At 37.9% G+C, this 19,723-nt stretch overlaps 1 protein-coding gene across 1 annotated transcript in view; it reads left to right on the top strand.

Annotated features, from left to right (window-relative positions):
* The window catches only part of HECW1 (HECT, C2 and WW domain containing E3 ubiquitin protein ligase 1), a gene marked incomplete at its 5' end in the record, with an annotated part of 165,350 nt that overhangs the window by 97,841 nt on the left and 47,786 nt on the right, over positions 1-19,723 (top strand). Inside the window, 6 exons of the mRNA XM_081346221.1 lie at positions 883-984; positions 4,627-4,777; positions 11,353-11,486; positions 13,660-13,781; positions 18,710-18,895; positions 19,277-19,411. Of these exons, the coding sequence (XP_081202347.1) occupies positions 883-984; positions 4,627-4,777; positions 11,353-11,486; positions 13,660-13,781; positions 18,710-18,895; positions 19,277-19,411 (830 nt within the window). The remainder of the gene's footprint in view (positions 1-882; positions 985-4,626; positions 4,778-11,352; positions 11,487-13,659; positions 13,782-18,709; positions 18,896-19,276; positions 19,412-19,723) is intronic.

The raw sequence follows: 19,723 nt of genomic DNA, 5'->3' as shown, positions 1-19,723 counted from the left end.
TATATATTTAAAACAATTTTAATAGTTGCTCTTGACTATACCCTAGATAAAGCAATGTTTGATTACTAAAATGACTGTATTTAAAACTGCAGTTATTTATGTCAGTAGCATGTCATAAAAATTTTGACATAAAAATAATTAAATATAATTACATTTTACACTCATCCAAAATAATGATGGAGCACAACCACTTAATGTTTCTTTTTTATGCTATGCAGTACGATATAATTAAATAGAAGGAAATGACAAACAGTGGAATAAACTTGGTGAATCTTTGGGATCTGATAAAATTAGGCAGAGCCAAAGGTACTATAGTACTATAGAGCCCAGAAAGTATTATACTTTCATATTCATCCTCTTGAGGAATGGTATAGTGTCACAGAATAGCTGAAAATAGCTTTGAAAGGTTTCAGCAAGCTTTTGCTCTGTTCTTAAGAGCAAAAACACCTGTGCTAAATGTTAGCATTCACAAACTATCTGTCTCTCTGGATGTTATATTATTTCATATGCATCTCAGGAAGCATCCTACCTCAGTTCTTCTGTATTCTTTTCTCCCTTATTTTAGCTCATTCTTTCTTTTTGACTGATTTCCTCATAAATCTTCCCATTCATTTTCTATGTTCTGCTTATGAAGTTGAAAACTGACTAATATTCCTCAATAGGTATCAAATGATAACCCATCAATCTTCTAAAGATCTTTCTTGTTTTTATATTTCAGTACCTCCCTGCTATATAAATTTATTTCTAGATTGTTAATACATCAAACTTTTATCAATCCTTATCAGCCCTACACCTTCATATCATATGTGTTTATCACAGTGCATCTATAATCAATGTGTGGAAACATTGAATGAATATGACTTCTGCATTTCTTATCCATAGGTGATTGCCCTTTGCTCTATAATTCTCAGCCAATCAGCCAGCTTCCTGCATTGAGACCTGATCACCATCAGTACCCAACTGTTGATGAGCCTCTTCCACCAAGTAAGCTTTAGATTTTATATTATTTAATTCAACTCAGTCCTTCCACCTAAAAAGTAAAGATCCTACACCCAAAGCCCTTATATAAGTAGAACATGACACAGTCATCCACTAAACACCGGTGAAGATGTTACCTAGCCTGGTAATGAAATGTTCAGAAAGCAACCCTCAAGCTCAGAGAATGAACCTTCACCCTCAAAGATCAATATCTCCTATACTTACATGTCACTCTCAAAAGAGAAATTTCAACATTTTTTTGAAAGTGAAAGAACTCTTCGATTCTGTCAAAGTTTCACTCATGTTTTGCCTGATGAACAATGTTGCAAAGTTGTTTCAATTTTTTTAATATCAGAACAACTTACTTATAGCGAGTAGCTAAGATAGCATTGAAATCTTTAAAAACCCATCTAAGAACTATTTGTGATACATAATCTTGCTTGTTAGGAAGTCTGGATTGAAGGTTTTAGGTTGTCTCAGATATAACCTGTGCCATCATCTGCCTTTTTGTTTTTCCTTTCATGCCTGAAATACTTTTTTTTAACAGACGCACTAGGATTCGTTTTCCTTGATTCCGTGCTGTTTTCATAATTACAGTTGATTATTTCTTCTCTTATCACGTGCATATTGGTGTATTTTTAAGTGCATTGTTTTGAACAATAACAAAGTACCCAATAATTATTTGAGAAAGTTATTATCTATAGGATCTGATATTGTTTTTAAAAGGCAGTCCTAAAACATGGAAACAGAGACAAGACCAAAACATTGGTTTGACTGAATGTACATTTTTTCTTCTTTTTGAGAAAAGTAGAATGACACGAGATTCACACCTTTCTCCTCCTATTTTCCCCGCAACAACAACCTGTGGGATGCATTGGATTGAGAGAGAGAGAGAGAGAGAGAGTGATTGGCCCAAAGTCATCCAGCTGACTTTCATGTCTAAGATGGAATTTGAACTCATTGTCTCCTACTTTCTAGCCTGATGCCTTAACCACTAGACCAAACTGGGTCTCAGTAATAACATTGTCACTGTTATTTAGCAAATTTACCTGTATTGAATTATCATTGCAAAATCTGGGATCCATGACTTTGTGAGAATGGACTTGGCAAATCTGAGTTTATTTCAGTGCTGCTAGGCAGCCACATAACCACTCAAAGTTTCAAAAGATCAGACCCAGTGTAATCCTGCAGAGGCCAGGTAGACAGCTCCCATCATTAGTTACTAGAGGGCAATCAGCCATGGTTCTGTGTTTCTGAATTTAGTTTTTTTTTCTTTAGTGGTTTATACCTATTGAAAACTTGCTGCACAAATTGTATTTTTTTAAATTTGATTTAAGAAAATTACATTGGAGTGATAAGGTTCAGTGGAATGATTTTTTTAAAATCCAGTTTCTTAGATTGCATCTGCAATTTGAGTTCAAGATTTAATATTTTATGTTTTGAATAGTGCTTTCTAGCAATAAGTAAACTACTCTTAAGCTGAGAGATCATTCATTAAAATTTGATGTATATGTATATGTTAAGTTGTTTATCTAACTTACTGTTTCTCAAACTTGGCAACTTTAAGACATGTGGACTTCAAATTCCCAAAGTCCACATGTCTTTGTTGTTGTTAGTTGCAAAGTCGTGTCCGACCCACTGTGACCCCATGGACAATATTCCTCCAGGCCTTCCTGTCCTCTACCATTTTCTGGAGTCCATTTAGGCTCACGCCTACTGCTTCAGTGACTCCGTCCAGCCACCTCATTCTCTGTTGTCCCCTTCTTCTCTTGCCCTCAATCTTTCCCAGCATTAGGTTCTTCTCCAGTGAGTCCTTCCTTCTCATTAGGTAGCCAAAGTATTTGAGTTTCAACTTCAGGATCTGCCCTTCTAAAGAGCAGTCACGGTTGATCTCTGGTTTGATCGCCTTGCAGTCCAAGGGACTCGCAGGAGTCTTCTCCAGTACCATAGTTCAAAGGCCTCAATTCTTTGGCGCTCAGTCTTTCTTATGGTCCACCTTTCACAGCCATACATTGCAACTGGGGAAACCATGGCCTAAACTATAACATACCATATTTTAATTAATAGTCATTCCAGAATGGGTTTATCCAGTGCACAAAGAAGAAACCAGGTTCTCAAGGCCTTGTAGAAACCAACATAGGAATGCTCTTCCATATAGGAGTTACCATTATAGAAATTACACACTTCTTAGGTCCTCGGTATACATAAATGTGTAAAACTAGAGAGTGCTTGGTTAACAATAATCTATTGATTATTCCAATATCTGTAACCATTTAACATATTTTCAGTATATGGATGAAGTTACACAATTATAGCTGAAATGAAACTATTTTGTTATCACTATAATCTTGACATGATATTCCAATTATATCTTTTACACATGACATAATGTACAGTATATGGAGTAAATTTACAGTCTTTCCCTATAGATTGCCAGTAGGTTAATTAATTGTTGGCATTAATCATTTTATGTGATATATGAAGTGACATGATATATATTCATTATTCATTCATTATTCATCACAATTTTAAACTGACTGAACAAATTCCCAATTTCTTCTATTACATTCTGGACTTTAATGATTCAGTAATCAGTGTCCCAAACATCACATTATAAAATAATTATTACAATCTACGTCCTATCCATCTAATTATAGTTAATCTTTTAGTATTATGTGCCAAACAATAATGTATATCCTATTCTTGGCTTATTGCTATGTATATTTTCATCTATCACTAAAAAAATACCATTCAATTTTTTAGAAAATATTCTTATAAAAAATAGAAACATTACAAACAAGGCAAAATTTGGAATAAAATAGATTTTTTGGATTTCCTATTTCTTCCAGAATATTAGCCCTTAAAATGTACTGTATATGTTATACTGAGACATTAACCCTAATTTGGAAACTATATGGTAATATATATACATCATGTGTATGAGGACTTTGTTGATTATTTCATTACCCAGAACAGCTCCATTGCTTATAGATGGAATGGAGAACATAAAGTATTTCTAATGCTGTGGGATTTCAACTTCCCTAAACAACCATGGATAATTGTACTGTAAATGCAGGTTTTCCATTTTAGCTCCTGACTTTATAATGGAGAATGGATTAGGAAACTCAAGAAGCAAAACTGTAGAAATGACTTTTGATTATTATCTCATTTTTCCCCGGTGAGATTAGCTATGTTGACTAGTTCACCTGATATATCCGTAAATCTAATCTTTGAAATGATACATTGGCCTGATTTGGGGCTTTATTATTACTTTAAATCCCAATAATTACAGTGTCAGAACAGAGGATGGTAGGAGCGCAGATGCAGTTGGGCAGTGTAGCACACCTTCTTGAATGTTTGCATGTTACTTATTAAATTAATCATTTATATGTTGTCCTTTAAGACCAGGTTCTCACGAATAATGACTTATATAATAAGATTAATACATCAGCTCCTATGCTGATTGTAATGTTTTTTGATAGAAACTCTGCTTCTATTTATTTATGGAAATACGTTTACATAACTTTATAGATTTTAGGGGAAATATGACATTCATAGGTTCAATTTACAATATCTATATTGTGGATATTCCCACTAAAACTAATTTGTTTTTGTCCCCCACCCCAACTCCCTCAAAAAAAACATAAGACTGGGAAGCTCGGATAGACAGTCATGGACGAGTATTTTATGTGGATCATGTAAATCGAACCACAACTTGGCAACGGCCTACAGCTGCAGCTACTCCTGATGGAATACGCAGATCTGGATCAATTCAACAAATGGAGCAACTCAATCGGCGGTATGTTTTTGGGCCAAAATATAATAGACAAAAAAGCAAAAAAGCATATATTTTCACAATCCCATGCTTTAGCACACAGTAACTCAAAAAAGAAATACATAATATATTTGCCCAGTAAGGCTCATTAAACATACATAGCTATAACTGAAGAGATTATATAATATATAATATTGTGTCTGTGTATTAAAATGATTTTAGAAAATGTATAAAATGTTCTTTAGTTCAGTGTACTCGAATCAAAGTTTAATCAGTGACTCTATTTGGCAGACACTTTGTATTTATTTTGCCCCAACATAAATGTATTTGCCCAAGGTTAGCCACAGAGTTCAAAAGTAAATTCCTCAGCAGATACAATATATAGTTGTTGTTGTTGTTGTTAGCTGCAAAGTCGTGTCCGACCCATCGCGACCCTATGGACAGCGTTCCACCAGGCCTTCCTGTCCTCTACCATCTGCTGGAGTTCATTTAAGCTCACACCTACTGCTTCAGTGACTCCATCCAACCACCTCATTCTCTGTCGTCCCCTTCTTCTATTGCCCTCAATCTTTCCCAGCATTAGGCTCTTCTCCAGTGAGTCCTTCCTTCTCATTAGGTGGCCAAAGTATTTGAGTTTCAACTTCAGGATCTGGCCTTCTAAAGAGCAGTCAGGGTTGATCTCCTCTAGGACTGACCGGTTTGATCGCCTTGCAGTCCAAGGGACTCGCAGGAGTCTTCTCCAGCACCATAGTTCAAAGGCCTCAATTCTTTGGCGCTCAGCCTTTTTTATGGTCCAACTTTCACTGCCATACATTGCAACTGGGAAGACCATAACCTTGACTATACGCACTTTTGTTGACAGGGTAATGCTCTGTTTTTTAGTGTACTGTCTAGATTTGCCATTGCTTTCCTCCCCAGGAGCAAGTGTCTTTTAATTTCTTGGCTACAGTCCCCATCTGCAGTGATCTTGGAGACCAGGAAAATAAAATCTGTCACTACCTCCATTTCTTCCCCATCTATTTGCCAGGAATTGAGATGGCCTGATGCCATGATCTTGGTTTTCTTAATGTTAAGTTTCAACCCAAGTTTTGCACTCTCCTTCTTCACCTGCAACAAGAGACTCTTTAGTTCTTCTTCACTTTCTGCCATTAGAGTGGTATCATCTGCATATCTTAGGTTGTTGATATTTCTTCCGGCAATCTTAATTCCAACTTTTGATTCATCTAGCTCTGCCTTTCTCATGATGTGCTCTGCATATAAGTTAAATAGGCAGGGCGACAGTATACAGCCTTGCCGGACTCTTTTCCCAATTTTGAACCAATCACTGGTTCCATGTCCAGTTCTCACTGTTGCTTCTTGGCCCACATATAGGTTTTTCAAGAGACAAATAAGATGGTCTGGTACACCCATCTCTTTAAGAACTTGCCACAGTTTGTAATGATCCACACAATCAAAGGCTTAGCATAGTCAATGAAGCAGAAGTAGATGTTTTTCTGGAACTCTCTAGCTTTCTCCATGATCCAGCGTATGTTGGCAATTTAATCTCTAGTTCCTCTGCCTCTTCGAAATCCTGCCTGTAATTCTGGTGGTTCTCGATCCACATACTGCTGGAGTCTAGCTTGTAGGATTTTAAGCATAACTTTACTAGCATGAGAAATGAGTGCAATGGTGCAATAGTTTGAACGTTCTTTGGCACTGCCTTTCTTTGGAATTGGAATGTAAACTGATCTTTTCCAATCCTGTGGCCACTTGAGTTTTCCAAATTTGCTGGCAAATTGAGTGTAGCACTTTTACTGCATGCCATAGAGAGCCTGGCTGATATGGGCAAGGCAGGAGCACACACGGACTCCACTTTTTTCCTTTGACAGTGATGTGGTTAGGGTTGCTGCAGCTGATCAGAAGCGCCACCAAAAGCAGCAGAGTCTGTGTGCACGTCTACTATGAGCTTACCCATCAGCCGTGCTCTTCATGCCTCGGATCAGCTGCAGTGCGCTGTGGAGAGCAAGGTTGATGCAGGCTAGGCAGGCTCACAAATAGACTCCCTGTTTTTTGGTGGAGCTTCGGTGCCTGGCCGACTCGGCCAATTTTCCTCTTTCTTCTCCCCCCATTCCTCTCCTCCTTTGACAGTGGTGGGGTTTGGGGGATGATCAATCTCCATTTGTGACGTGGCCACCAACTAACCTGCTGCCTGCATCAACTTCCCTCCGCCCTGTGCGTTCCCACAGAGAGGGCCTCCTCAGGGTGCCACCGATCAGAGAATGTCGATTGGTGGCCCCCAGGGGGAGGTCCTTCTTTGTGGGCGCCCCGGAGCTATGGAATCGGCTGCCGGTTGAGCTCCGGATGGCGCCCGACCTTCGCTCCTTCCGTCGCGATCTGAAGACGCTCTTATTTGAACAAGCCGGCCTGGCCTGATGGGGGATGGGTTGGGTTTTATGGTCATTTTTAATATTTGTATTTACTGTTTTTAGTCGGGCATATGTTTAATTTTCTTTTAACTTTTGTATTTTGGTATTTTTTATATATTTGCCCTGTTCACCACCCTGAGTCCTTCGGGAGAAGGGCGGTATATAAATAAAATTATTAAATTATTAAATTAAATTAAATTAATCACCATGCCCTCCTCTAAGGAGGGCAACACCAGCAGTCAATGCTGCAGCAGGAAAAGCAGAAGGCAATGCTGCCCACCAGACCCACCTGGTGGCTCATTAACTGCACTTCTCCTCAGCTTTAGGAAGCTTGTGCAATGGAAACTTGACAGTGAGAGCTGTGGGATACTCGCTGAGGGAGCTGCTACCAGCAACAGAACCTGGGAAATGGGCTGGGTGGGGGGAACTGCCAATGCCACTGCCCTGAGGCTTGGGAGATCCCCCCCAATCAGCCATGATCCCCCTCCCCAGCCAGCCAGCCAGCCAGCCACCATCCCCTGACCTACTCCTTGCTTGACCAGCTGGCTGGCACAAAACCTCACCACTCTTTTCCTCAGCAACAGCAGCCTAATGGACCTGAGCAAGCTGCTGGCGGTGCCAGCCCGAGGCATGGGGGGAGAGGGAGGGGGAGGCAGGCAATGCAGCAGCTTGGGTACCTCGGCACCGTCCAAGTTGAAAGTAGAGGTGCAGCAGCGGGATTGCTTTCAATAAGAGCCAGGTGCATCGCTTGCTCGTGTGTGCCCACCTTATTGAGAGCAATCCCACTGCTGCTCCTCCACTTTCTTCAATTCGGATGGAGCTGAGGAGCCACTAGTGGCCGCTTGAGTGGGGAGGATGAGCTTTGCTGCTGCTACTGGGCCACACCTGGGCTACACCCTGCCGCTGTCTCCCAAACTCCACCTTCGCCACTGGGTGTGAGCAGCGGTGGGGTGCTCCATCCTGGGGGGAAAGCAGCGGTGGCCTAACCCTAACCCCCACCCTGTTTCCTCCTTTGCCTCACCTCACCCTGCAGGACAAACCTCCTGCCCAGCACCCCACCCGCCAGAGACCCCCCTGGATCTTCCCCAAACCTGCCCGGCCCCCACAGACATCCCTCCCCAGGAGCAACATTGAGGTGGCCACGCCCACCCTGGCCACACCCACCCAGTCTGCCATGACCACCGTAGCCATGCCCACCCAATGGGCCATACCCATCCAGCACCCGGCAATACGTAAGTGAGTTTTGGGTTCCAGTTTGGGCACTCAGCCTCTAAAAAGTTCACCATCACTGATCTAGGTGCTCATTTTGCTAACCTCAGAAGGATGGAAGGCTGACTCAACCTTGAGCCGGTGAGGATAGAACCCCTGGCAGTCAGCAGAACTAGCCAGCAATACTGCACTCTAACCACTGTGCCACCATGGCTCTTGTTATATATAATTTTTATTGAACAAACTTTATTGAACAAATAAAAGCAGTATAAATATTAGAATAGAAACAAAGTAAATAAAAGAGAATGTGAATAAGTAAGAAAGAAATCAGAAATTGAAAACATTATAAAGGAGCTGCTTCCAATCTTTTTAACAGCAACTATAAATGCATGTATAATTTAACTTCGCACTCTAAGATTACATTTTTTAAAATCTAATTTTAAATGAAGAAATTTTTAACAAGAAAAAAAGCACGTGTGTTGTGATCACTAAGTGCAGATGAAATCTGAGAGCTGTATAAAGCTAACAAAATAATATCAGATAACCAAGGAACAACTCTATACAAGGAACAAGTCTCACATGACTTACGACCACAATTGAGACCAAAATTTCTATTGCTAAACCAGACAGTTAAGTGTTTTTCCCCATTTTATGACCTTTCTTGTCACAGTTGCTAAGTGAATCACTACAGTTGTTAAATTAGTAACATGGGTTGTTAAGTGAATCTGGCTTCTCCATTGACTTTCTTTGTCAGATGGTTGCAAAAGGTGATCACATGACCCCGGGAGATTGCAGCTGTCATAAATATGAACCAGTTGCCAAGCATCCAAATTTTGATCAGATGACCACGTGAATACCGCAACAATCATACATGTAAAAACTCATTTTTTAGTGCTGTTGTAACTTTGAGCAGTCACCAAAAGAACTATTGTAAGTCAAGGACTTACAATAAGATATTTAAGTAAAGTACATTTCAGCAATGTACTTGCTAAAGCAGGTATGTCAAACTGCTGGCCTGCGGGCCGTATGCGTCACACCGAAACTGCATCCACCCCATTGCCAGCAATGGGGAAAAAGTCCCATATGTTGCATGATGTCACATGACATCGTGAGTTTGACATGCCTGTGCTAAAGGTATTAGTTTAGTTGTTAAAAGGCAGCAAGTAACAAAATTCCCCAGACTAAACATTTTATTTAATTTAAATGTCCCATGCATTCTTTTGGTGGGCAAAAGTTAAATGCAGATGGAAGGCTTTAAGAAGGCATTTTTATTATTTATCATAGTCCCAAGGAAGTTACATGAATTCAGACATCTGTGAGTCATAACATTATTCTCTGTAAAATATTTGAACGAGACTATCTGAGTCTTCAGCCTATGTGTTTTCCAGCCAAGTATTGTAAGATTCAAAACAGTAATATGCTACAAATAGAATTTACAGACTTTTTGGGTAAATGCTAGAACACAATTGCTGATTTTCATTTACTCTCAACTTATATTTTTAAATGTGGTCTACCTGAATTTTTAACTATTAAAACTAAACAAGTTACATAAACTCTTAAGAGCAATTTGGCATGACCTTTTGAAACTTATTTTGATTTTTTTTAATTATTTGCCATCAAAGAACTGTCCCCAAATAGCCCTTCCAGATCTTCCAATACTTCACACATCATTGCTGTAATTAAATCCATCCACCTTGATCTAGTTATCCTTTTCTCTTTCTCACCATTGCTGATATCTACAGTGAGCAAGAATTTTACATAATTTGTCTGATTAATTGAGCATGATCATTCGTTTCTCAAATGAGAACTCTAGATTGATTGATTTGATTACTCATCTGTTTTATTCATTTGGTGATTTGTGATATTTTCAGGAATATTCTCCAGTGCTAAATTCAAAAATGGCAATACTTTTTTCTATCCTGCTTTTTCAATCTCTTTACAGATTCCATAAGAGTTTATTGAAACAAGCCATGTTTGTTTGCTTAAAGAAAGCTTTTTGCCTCACCCTTGCATTAGTTATGCAGCATTCAAGATGACATGCAACGTAAAATCATTATGTGTGTGTATGTACAAATGAAATAAAATTATAGGCTATACCCAAAGGTCTGTATAGCAAAATCTTCCCGAGTTAAAGAAATAGCATGGAAGATGGCATTGAACAATACAGTACCTTAAGCAATATGTACAGTAAATTTTATGGGCTAGAACAGCAATACTGCATCTCAAAATGTTTTTTCACTAAGCAACTGGACTTTCTTGTATATCTTTGAAGATGTTTTGCTTCTCATCCAAGAAGCTTCTTCAGCGATGACCAGATGGTGGGGAATGGAAGAAAGAATGCAAATGACCAGCTATCTGCAAGGAGTATAAATCCTTCCATTCCCTATCATCTGTTTAGAGCTGAAGAAGCTTCTTGGATGGGAAGTGAAACATCTTTAAAGAAAAACAAGAAAGTCCAGTTGCCTTATGGGACAAAGTTGTCCTTTGAGACAACTATGATCTGGATGACTGAGAATCTCCATAGGCATTTAGCAATAGTGCATGTTTTCCCTTAGTATTTTATCCCTTAGATGGGGAGGTTGTTCCTCCCAAAGTATTACTTTCTTTCTAAAAGATGAAATGGGGCAAATTATCTGCAGCCTTGGCTTTATATTCAATTATATAGAAACACCTTGTTCGATATAGTTAACTTGCAATTAACAAGGCAGTTTTAATGATCAGACACATTTTTAAATTACTCTTTTATATTGTTCTTCTTAATTATGGTTTTATGCTTAGTTTGAATTCTATGGTTGTTTTTTATCAGTACATTTTATGTTACTGGATGTATTTGAACAAAAAGGCAGTAATTTCATGTGAGTTAAAATTTTCAATCCAGATGAATTTTAACAGTAGACACACAGAGACATTGGAAGGTTTCTTTTCCTAATTTCAGATATGTAGGTGATTAATATATTTCTGTTTCTTTCCTTTGCCAAAATCAAGATATCAAAATATACAGCGAACTATTGCTACAGACAGAACAGAAGAGGCCGCTGTTGTTAGCAGTCATGTGGAAAGACTCCCAGGTCCTGGAGGAGGCAGTGATTACGAAGCATACCCTTCCCAGGCAAATACAGGTAAGGCTTTTTCTATGATTGGATGGTATTCTTCATTTTGCATAAAAATATAATATTTTTCATTTAAAATGGATAATTAAATCATCCATTTAAGAGGGAAAAGAGCAACTTGGGGCAAAAGTAAGCTTACATTCTTAGCAGTAACTCTATCATTTCAAATTGCAAGTGAGGAAATTCCAAGGAGATCATCATAATTATGGAAATCATTTCTAAATAGACATAGACTCAGTTCCAAAGTGTAATTGCATGTTAGAAAATTGAAAAGTGTATCAACAGGCACTAGAGCCCTACTGCAGAAACACTTTATATGTAATGAAAAGCTTGGATTTTGTGTTCCTCAAAGAGTGTACTCATTACATTTTTGTTTACCATGCAGCATATTACTGTATGTCTTCTTTTATTGCAAAAACATGGATAAATTCTTGTTTCTTTGATATATTTTGTAACCAAGCAGACATTATATGTTTGTGTGAGTGTCCAATGAACTAGTATTGCTTTTTTGGGGTGGGGGGGAGACTTCTCTTGTTGGTAAATATTTTTCAGTTCAGGAGGAGATAGTCCATATATGTGATTAGTCTCAAATAATAAACTCAGATTATTCTCAAGTGAAGTGCCTTTTGCTAATACCTAATAATGGTCTGCAAGTTCTAGTAATAAGTCAAGAAGCAGAGTGAAAAAAATTGGACTAAGGTTAAACATACAGAAGATCAAATTAATGACAACAGATATAGGAAACAGCCTTAGAATTAATAATGAAGATCAACATTTTAAGATCAACCATTAACACATAGACTAATGCAGACTAATACCTGGTTACAAGAATAATAGTCTTGAAAAAGATATTCAATATTTATTTATTTATTTGTATACCTACAAAGTTCCAAATCATGTAGGCAATTATTTTTCTTGTGCCACACTATGGAACTTGGTTTTGAAAAAACAGGATATAGCAATAGACTTATATATCACTTCATAGTGCTTTAAAGCCCTCTCTAAGTAATTTACAGTCAGCATATTACCCCCAGCAATCTGGGTTTCCATGTTACTGACTCAGAAGGATGGAAGGCTGAGTCAACCTTGAGCCAATGAGAATCGAACTCCTGGCAGCGAGCTGAATTAGCCTGCAATACTACATACTAACTGCTGCGGACCATGGCTCCTATAATGAGATCTTTTAAAATTTGAAGTTGGAAAAGGCTTCTGAGAATATCATGGATAGTAAAAACAAAACAAAGGCATCATTCAAAAAATCAAGCCAGAGTTCCTCTTGAGATATACGTTACCAAGATAAAATTATCATACTTCGAACACTGTGCAAAGAACTAGTTTTATAGATACATCTACAATGCTGGAAAGGATTGAAGGAAAGAGAATAAGAGGACACCAAACAGCAAAGAAGATGTACTCAAGTGCACCTGAAATTGCTACACTATTGGAAGACAGATTGTCTTGGGAAAACCTGTATCTACAAATTAGCACTGATTTAATGGCATATGATGTGGAGAGACCTGGCCCATAGAATCACCAAGAGTAGGACACGACCTAATGGATGACATCATCATGGCAGATAATACCTGCTAATCTTATTTTAAAAATGCATTTTTAGCCTATAATTTCTAAGTATATCAAAAAAATCTTTGAAATGTCTTTTAGTGAACTTTTACATATACTTGTATTTTATTGTTACAAAATGGAAATATAGTATTGGTGCAGGATTAAAATAGTGGATAATATTATCCAAAAAGATCAGTCATCTTTTCATTTTGCCCATATTGATTGACTAAGTGTTCAATATAAATTTGTTAAAAATATAAATTAGACACTCAAGTCATGATAGCTTCCAGATATTTGTATACATTTTATCCTGTTAATCTTCTAACAATTAAATAAACACTGTTAACCTTTAACAGTCATTGGTAAAAAATATTTAATCAATTTGTTGTTATACTGAAAATTATTTTTTAAAGCTGAAAAGTTAGTATAATAAAAAACCCACAAGTCTAACTATTGGAAAAGAGTGGTAATAATGAATATTTTAACCAATATATTGGGGAAAGGCAAAATGATTATGCATGGAATCATTCAGGAAAATAAGAGAGAGCAAAAGATATGAAGACTGGAATGATACAAATATTTTTTTGTTATAATTTATACATTTACCATTTTGTTTCAGAAATTAGAAGAGAAATATCTGTTTCACCTGTGAATTCTCAAAAAATCACTTTATTGCTGCAGTCACCAGCTGTAAAGTTCATTACCAATCCTGAATTTTTCACAGTGCTCCATGCAAATTATGTAAGTATTTGATTCTCTGCTATACGGGTTAGTGACTTACTTTAGTGATATTTTGGGGGGAGTGTTTCATTTCTCATATGTATTATTCTTACTCAAGCAAATGATTTATGAAAGGGTGATTTCTGTTAGATTATTTGTTCTATGTAGGTATTCATGTCTATAGAACAGGGATCCCCAACTCTCAGTCCATGGACTGGCACTGGTCCGCAGCATGTCAGCAACCGGGCCGCAAAAACAAGCTGAGCCCCATCTGTGGGATGCAGGCAGTACGAAAAACCACACCCTCTCTGGTCTGCGGAAAAACCTTTCTCCATGGCACCGATCCCTGCTATAGATTTAAATTACACATGTACAAATGTAAACTAAATTACTCAAACAAAAAAATAAAGGGTCTAGAGGCAGGTCTAGGTATTCCGAGACTCAACAAACAAAACAAGAAACTCCATCCAAAAGAAGAAAAGTGTATCCAAATTGAACACCATAAGGGACAAACAACTATCAGAAGAAATAAATCTTTAGATGAAGCTTTAGAGATAAGACAACTGGCAGCATGTCACTCATAGAAAAAAATAAAGAAAGAACAATATCCCTATTGTTTAGTGCAGTCCAATCCAGCCCAGCTGGAGCTGAGCAATTGATTTTATATCCTCACCCTGGAAGAAAGCATGTAAGCATCTGGAGAAGGGACCTTATCAAATGTTCTAGTGACACAAAACCCAGATTTCCCCAAGAAAAAAAGGTGTTTATTGGGGGTAGATTTATTTTTCAGAGAAACAGAATCAATTTGTAGACTAGATAATCACTCTAGTAAGCTAAGTTGTTTCTCAAGATCAAAGATGTGACTGAGAACCTTACTAAAATAATAAAGTCCACAGATTATTAACCTTCTGTCCTCTTTCATGTGGGGATGAGTGATATGACAAAGAACTTGAAAGTAATATTAAGAGACTATGAGCAGCTTGGCATGAAAGCCAAAGAGTTAGGAACACAGGTGTGTGTGTGTGTGTGTGTGTGTTTCTATCTGTACTAACGAAAAATCAACATCCAGTGAGGGAATAGGGAATTTTAAAAGTAAGCCACTAGCTTAATGGGTGGTGCCGTTGAGAGAACTTCAGATTCACATCTGTTATTTACAGGAAGGGCTTCTGTCGGGATGGGCTGCACCTCACAAGAACCAGGAAGAATCTGTTTCAAAAATGATTGGTTTAGCTCAAGGGTGTCAAACTGCCAGCCCGTGGGCTGGACATGTCATCAGGAAGCCATGCCCACCCCATTGCCAGCAATGGTTTAAAAAGCTCTGATATGTTGCATGATGTCACGTAACATCGCGAGTTTGACATGTCTGGTTTAGTTTATCCAAACGGCTTTAATCTAAACCTGAAGGAAAAGGATAACCAAGCATAAACCCCAAGACAACCAATTAGGGAGTGATTGGGGGGAAGGGGAATTCAGATACAAAATACGAGATGTAAAAAGCAAATGCAGGGTCAACAATAAAGGACTCAAATGCCTATACACTATTCCTTAAAGTTTAAGAAGCAAAGAGAGTGAACTTGTACATGATGGCAGTTATACTATAGTTATCATTACTGAAACCTGGTGGGATGAAAGTACTGGAATGTACTGCTGGAAGGATATAAACTGTTCACAAGAAACAGACCTAACCAAAGAGGACATGGAGTTCCATCCAACTACTTTTTTCTTAGGTCTTAATTTTTTACTTGCATAAGAAATCACTACACTCTACAGAAATTCATAAAACCAAGGATGAAAGGCTCCTTGGATGCATATGGGTTTATATAAAAGGGGGGGGGAATGGCATTGCTATAAGTGTATACCAGAAGCCACTCAAACAAACAGAGCAAATGCTAATCAGTTAACCACAATGTGCATGAAGCACACCAAAATAGTAATGGGGGACTTTAACTACCCTGACATCAGCTGGGAGACAAACAAAGAATTGGGTTGTTTTGTTTCGAAGTTCAGTTGGCACATTCTAACTAACCTTCAATTGTGTGAAGGGTATTTTTAAAGGTATTTTGTAAGTTCATGACAAGTCACTGTGCTGAGAAGTGTCAGATGGTCTGCCCTTGGTATTATAAGCCAGGGCTTTTCAACCTTTTCACCCGTTGTACCACTTTTAGGATATGGCAACATCTGAGTACCACCAGTCACCTAGCAAGGTGTCAAAAACTTGATGACCAAAAAAAAGAGAGGAAACAAATGATGAAGTACAGGTAGTCCTCGACTTACAACAGTTCGCTTAGTGACTGTTCAAAGTTACAATGGCACTGAAAAAAGTGCCCTCCAAGCCACAACCGAGCAAAACACCTGCCTGCCCGGTGGCGCTCTTCCTCCTGTCTGAGGTTTTCATTGTTGTAAGCATTTCTGTTGAGGATTGGCAGCGGGGGGTGGGGGTGGGCTGTTTGGTTTTTATTTCCCCCCCCTCTGCTGGGTGGTTGCAGCAGGTTTTGGTCACTTCACATGACCCTGGGACACTGTGACTGTCATAAATATGAATCAGTTGCCAAGCATCTGAATGTAAATCACAAGACCCTGGAGATGCTGCAACATTCCAGCTGATCAGTGCTTCTTCTGGGTTCAGAAGCGCCAGGATCAGTGCCGAGCTCCAGCTGGAGCCTGGTCCTTATCCTGGCGCTTCCGCTGAGGCCTGACAGCCCTGCAGCTCCAGCCATCTCTCTCTCAGTCTTGTGCGGTGCTGCCATAGGTTCAGCTCATTCCCCTCCCCTGCTACCACTTTTCTAGGATGGTCGCGTACCACTTGCCAGGTGCCAATGTACCACAGGTGCTACCCGTACCACTGGTTGAAAAGCCCTGTTATAAGCATTGCAGGGATAAAATGACTGGACTGGGTTAGGTTCACACCTATCTGGGTTTTTTCACCTGAATTAGCCACACCAGAAAGTTGCAACAATCCAGAAAAATAAAGCCTACAAACCTATTTGTTCCAACATGTGAGTATTCATTGTTTAATAAGAATTCATCTGCAATGTTATTGCCATTTACAGTAACATATGGTTATCCTGACATTGATCCAAGAGGAAGTCACAATGTGTCACTTACTAGCAGTCATAAAGCATAAAATTCATTTTCTGTAATTATGGGATTTGAATTTATTCTACATGAGTGTGATTTTGACTAGTATCAATAGGTTTCATCAACAGGAGTATTTTTTTTTATAAAACATCCTTTTTTTAACCCACAATCCAAAGAAAGCAAAATGACCAAACCAATCATCTGTTATTCAAATTCCACCTGTAAAATAAATATACCACATGCATTCAAGCTTAATGTCATAACCTTGAATTAGGGTTAAAAGGATTAATTATGACCATGAATAAGTTGGAAAACATTACCAGCAGTTACAGCTACAATAATAAACAAGCATTTTATTTCCTTGAAGATCTTTTTAAAAATTATGAAATCCGTCTGCATTATGTTTAAAGAAGGCTATTAAAAGGACTGTTTAGTGCTAATGGATGACAGGCTTGAACAAATGAACTCCAAATATATACAGCCCTAAATATCTACAAACCAAAATTAAAAAGCAGGTAAACCATTTAAAAAAATACTGATTCTATGTGACCATACTAGTTAACCAAAGTACTTTTATGGGTTGCCTTGAACACAAGGGGGATCCTGTTACCTACAGTTGAGACTTGTGTGTTTATAGTAATATATGTATTACAACAGCAGAAAAATATAGCGAATGATAATTGATCAGCACACCAAAATCACAGGCACAGGCAATAAAAAGAAATGTGGTTCATTAGAGTCCAAGTGCTTCCCCTTACTGATATTGTAATGGGACAATAAATTACCTCTAGAACATATAAAGAAGCTCATTTGCCTGGGAATACTGATATTTGGCTGAATGTATTCTAATAATTTATAGTAGAACTTCCAGTGCATTTCATCTGAAATCTGCTCTGAATTTATGAACTTTCTTGACTAATGTTTAGTAATTATTTCCCAAATCCTAGATAACTGAATTTTTAGCTTCTCTGCAATTATGGCTATAGTACTAATCACAGTTCTGAGCAACTTGATATCTTTATTTATAGTCTCAAACAAGTATATACAAAATATTAGATTTATTAACTTTCACAGAGGACAAAATGGTTTAGTTAGTTTGTCTAACACTTAGCAAAGGAGTAGAAAACTCATGTTCGTAAATGATCAGTCCTATTATCTTTTGGAGCTGACCATGCTGTCTGAGATTACTGAGAGCACTGCTAGAAAGACCACAAGTTCCCACTCCTCAGCTTGTGAACTGCTATATTATCTGTAACCAGTGGTGGGATTCAAATATGCGAACAACCGATTCCTTATGTGGATGTTGCTTCCGGAGGCAACAAAAAATTAGCTACTGGTTCTGCCGAAGTGGTGCTGAATCCCACCACTGTCTGTAACTATTCTAATCTTAAAATAAAAAAGATGGAAAGAAGAAAGACAATGTTCTTCAACAATGTAGAAAAAGGCGGTACTAATGAAAATAGCAAAGGCTAATAATTATGTGATTCAAAGAAGAATATTTATTAGTATATTAATAATGATAATTACAAAGAACTCTGAAAAAATTATATGAATTCTGAGAGATTTCAGGCATGGGCATGAGAAGGAATTGGATAGATCACTCTAATGACTTGTAGCAGGACTTGGAAGGAGGAAATTCCTGTCCTACCAGCTCACCGTGTGGGAGCCCTCCTGGAATTTTGTTTTTCTGTTGCAAGACCAGTTTGTGATTGTTGCTAGGAGGGCTTTGCCAAATTGGTATTTGCTATAGATAATTGCTGTATTAAAAAGGCACACATGGTTAGTAGGTTGGGATTTTTTTGGCAAAAGCTAATCATAGTTATTTTGCAACAATGCATTTGAATTGTCCTACTTTTTTTCTTTGTATTCAGAGTGCCTATCGAGTTTTCACCAATAGCACCTGCTTGAAACATATGATTCTGAAAATCCGCAGAGATGCTCGGAATTTTGAGAGGTATCAGCATAATAGGGACCTAGTAAATTTCATCAACATGTTCGCTGATACACAGTTGGAACTCCCACGAGGCTGGGAAATCAAAACTGATCAACAAGGCAAGGTATAAGAATGAAATGAAGTTAGTATTTAATTCTGCGTAAAAAATTATAGGTATTTGTTGGGCAGAAATGCTGGTGTGTGTGAAAGGTGGGGAATATCAGTATATTAACTGGAGGGTTTTGGCTTATCCTCAGATGCCTTCATGCAGTATTTATTCAGGAATATAGATCTTAAAATAATTATCCATATTGCTTTTCTTAGTCTATATAATGTAGATAATCCTTCAGTCTACTTTCAGTACATTATTCACACTGTATTTAACCATTTAATTTCTTAAACTAAAAAATCAGATTAGAAATCATGTTACATCCTGTTTTCCATATTATTAATTCTGGTAGCTCTCTTAATATTATTTCTGATTCTTAATATTCGTCTATTGCAGTCTTTCTTTGTTGACCACAACAGTCGTGCTACCACTTTCATTGACCCCAGAATTCCACTTCAGAATGGCCGTCTACCCAACCACTTGACCCACAGACAGCATCTTCAGAGACTCCGTAGTTATAGTGCTGGAGAGGTATGTTTTCCTGCTGCCCCTAATTTATTGAAATTGCTACATAAATATGGGCATTAGAACCTAAGGATTTCTTCAGATTCATTTTAGTAAAAGCAGATGCTAGTTTTTAGCATGAGTTTTAAATAGCACTGTTATATATATTTATGACTTTTTTTAAAGGGATTATTTATTTGCTTATCTCTGAGAAATAAATCTGCAGGTTGTTAGAGGCAGTTTTGCTTGGGTTTATATAGCATGACAAGTTTATATATTTGTTAAATTTATACCTATAAAAAAACCAGGGAAACTGGAAATAATATTTGATACATTTGC

This window comes from Vipera berus (genome assembly GCF_964194415.1).
Source record: "Vipera berus genome assembly, chromosome: Z".
In the NCBI taxonomy this organism is placed as follows: domain Eukaryota; kingdom Metazoa; phylum Chordata; class Lepidosauria; order Squamata; family Viperidae; genus Vipera; species Vipera berus.
This window is presented reverse-complemented; position numbering and strand designations above follow the sequence as displayed.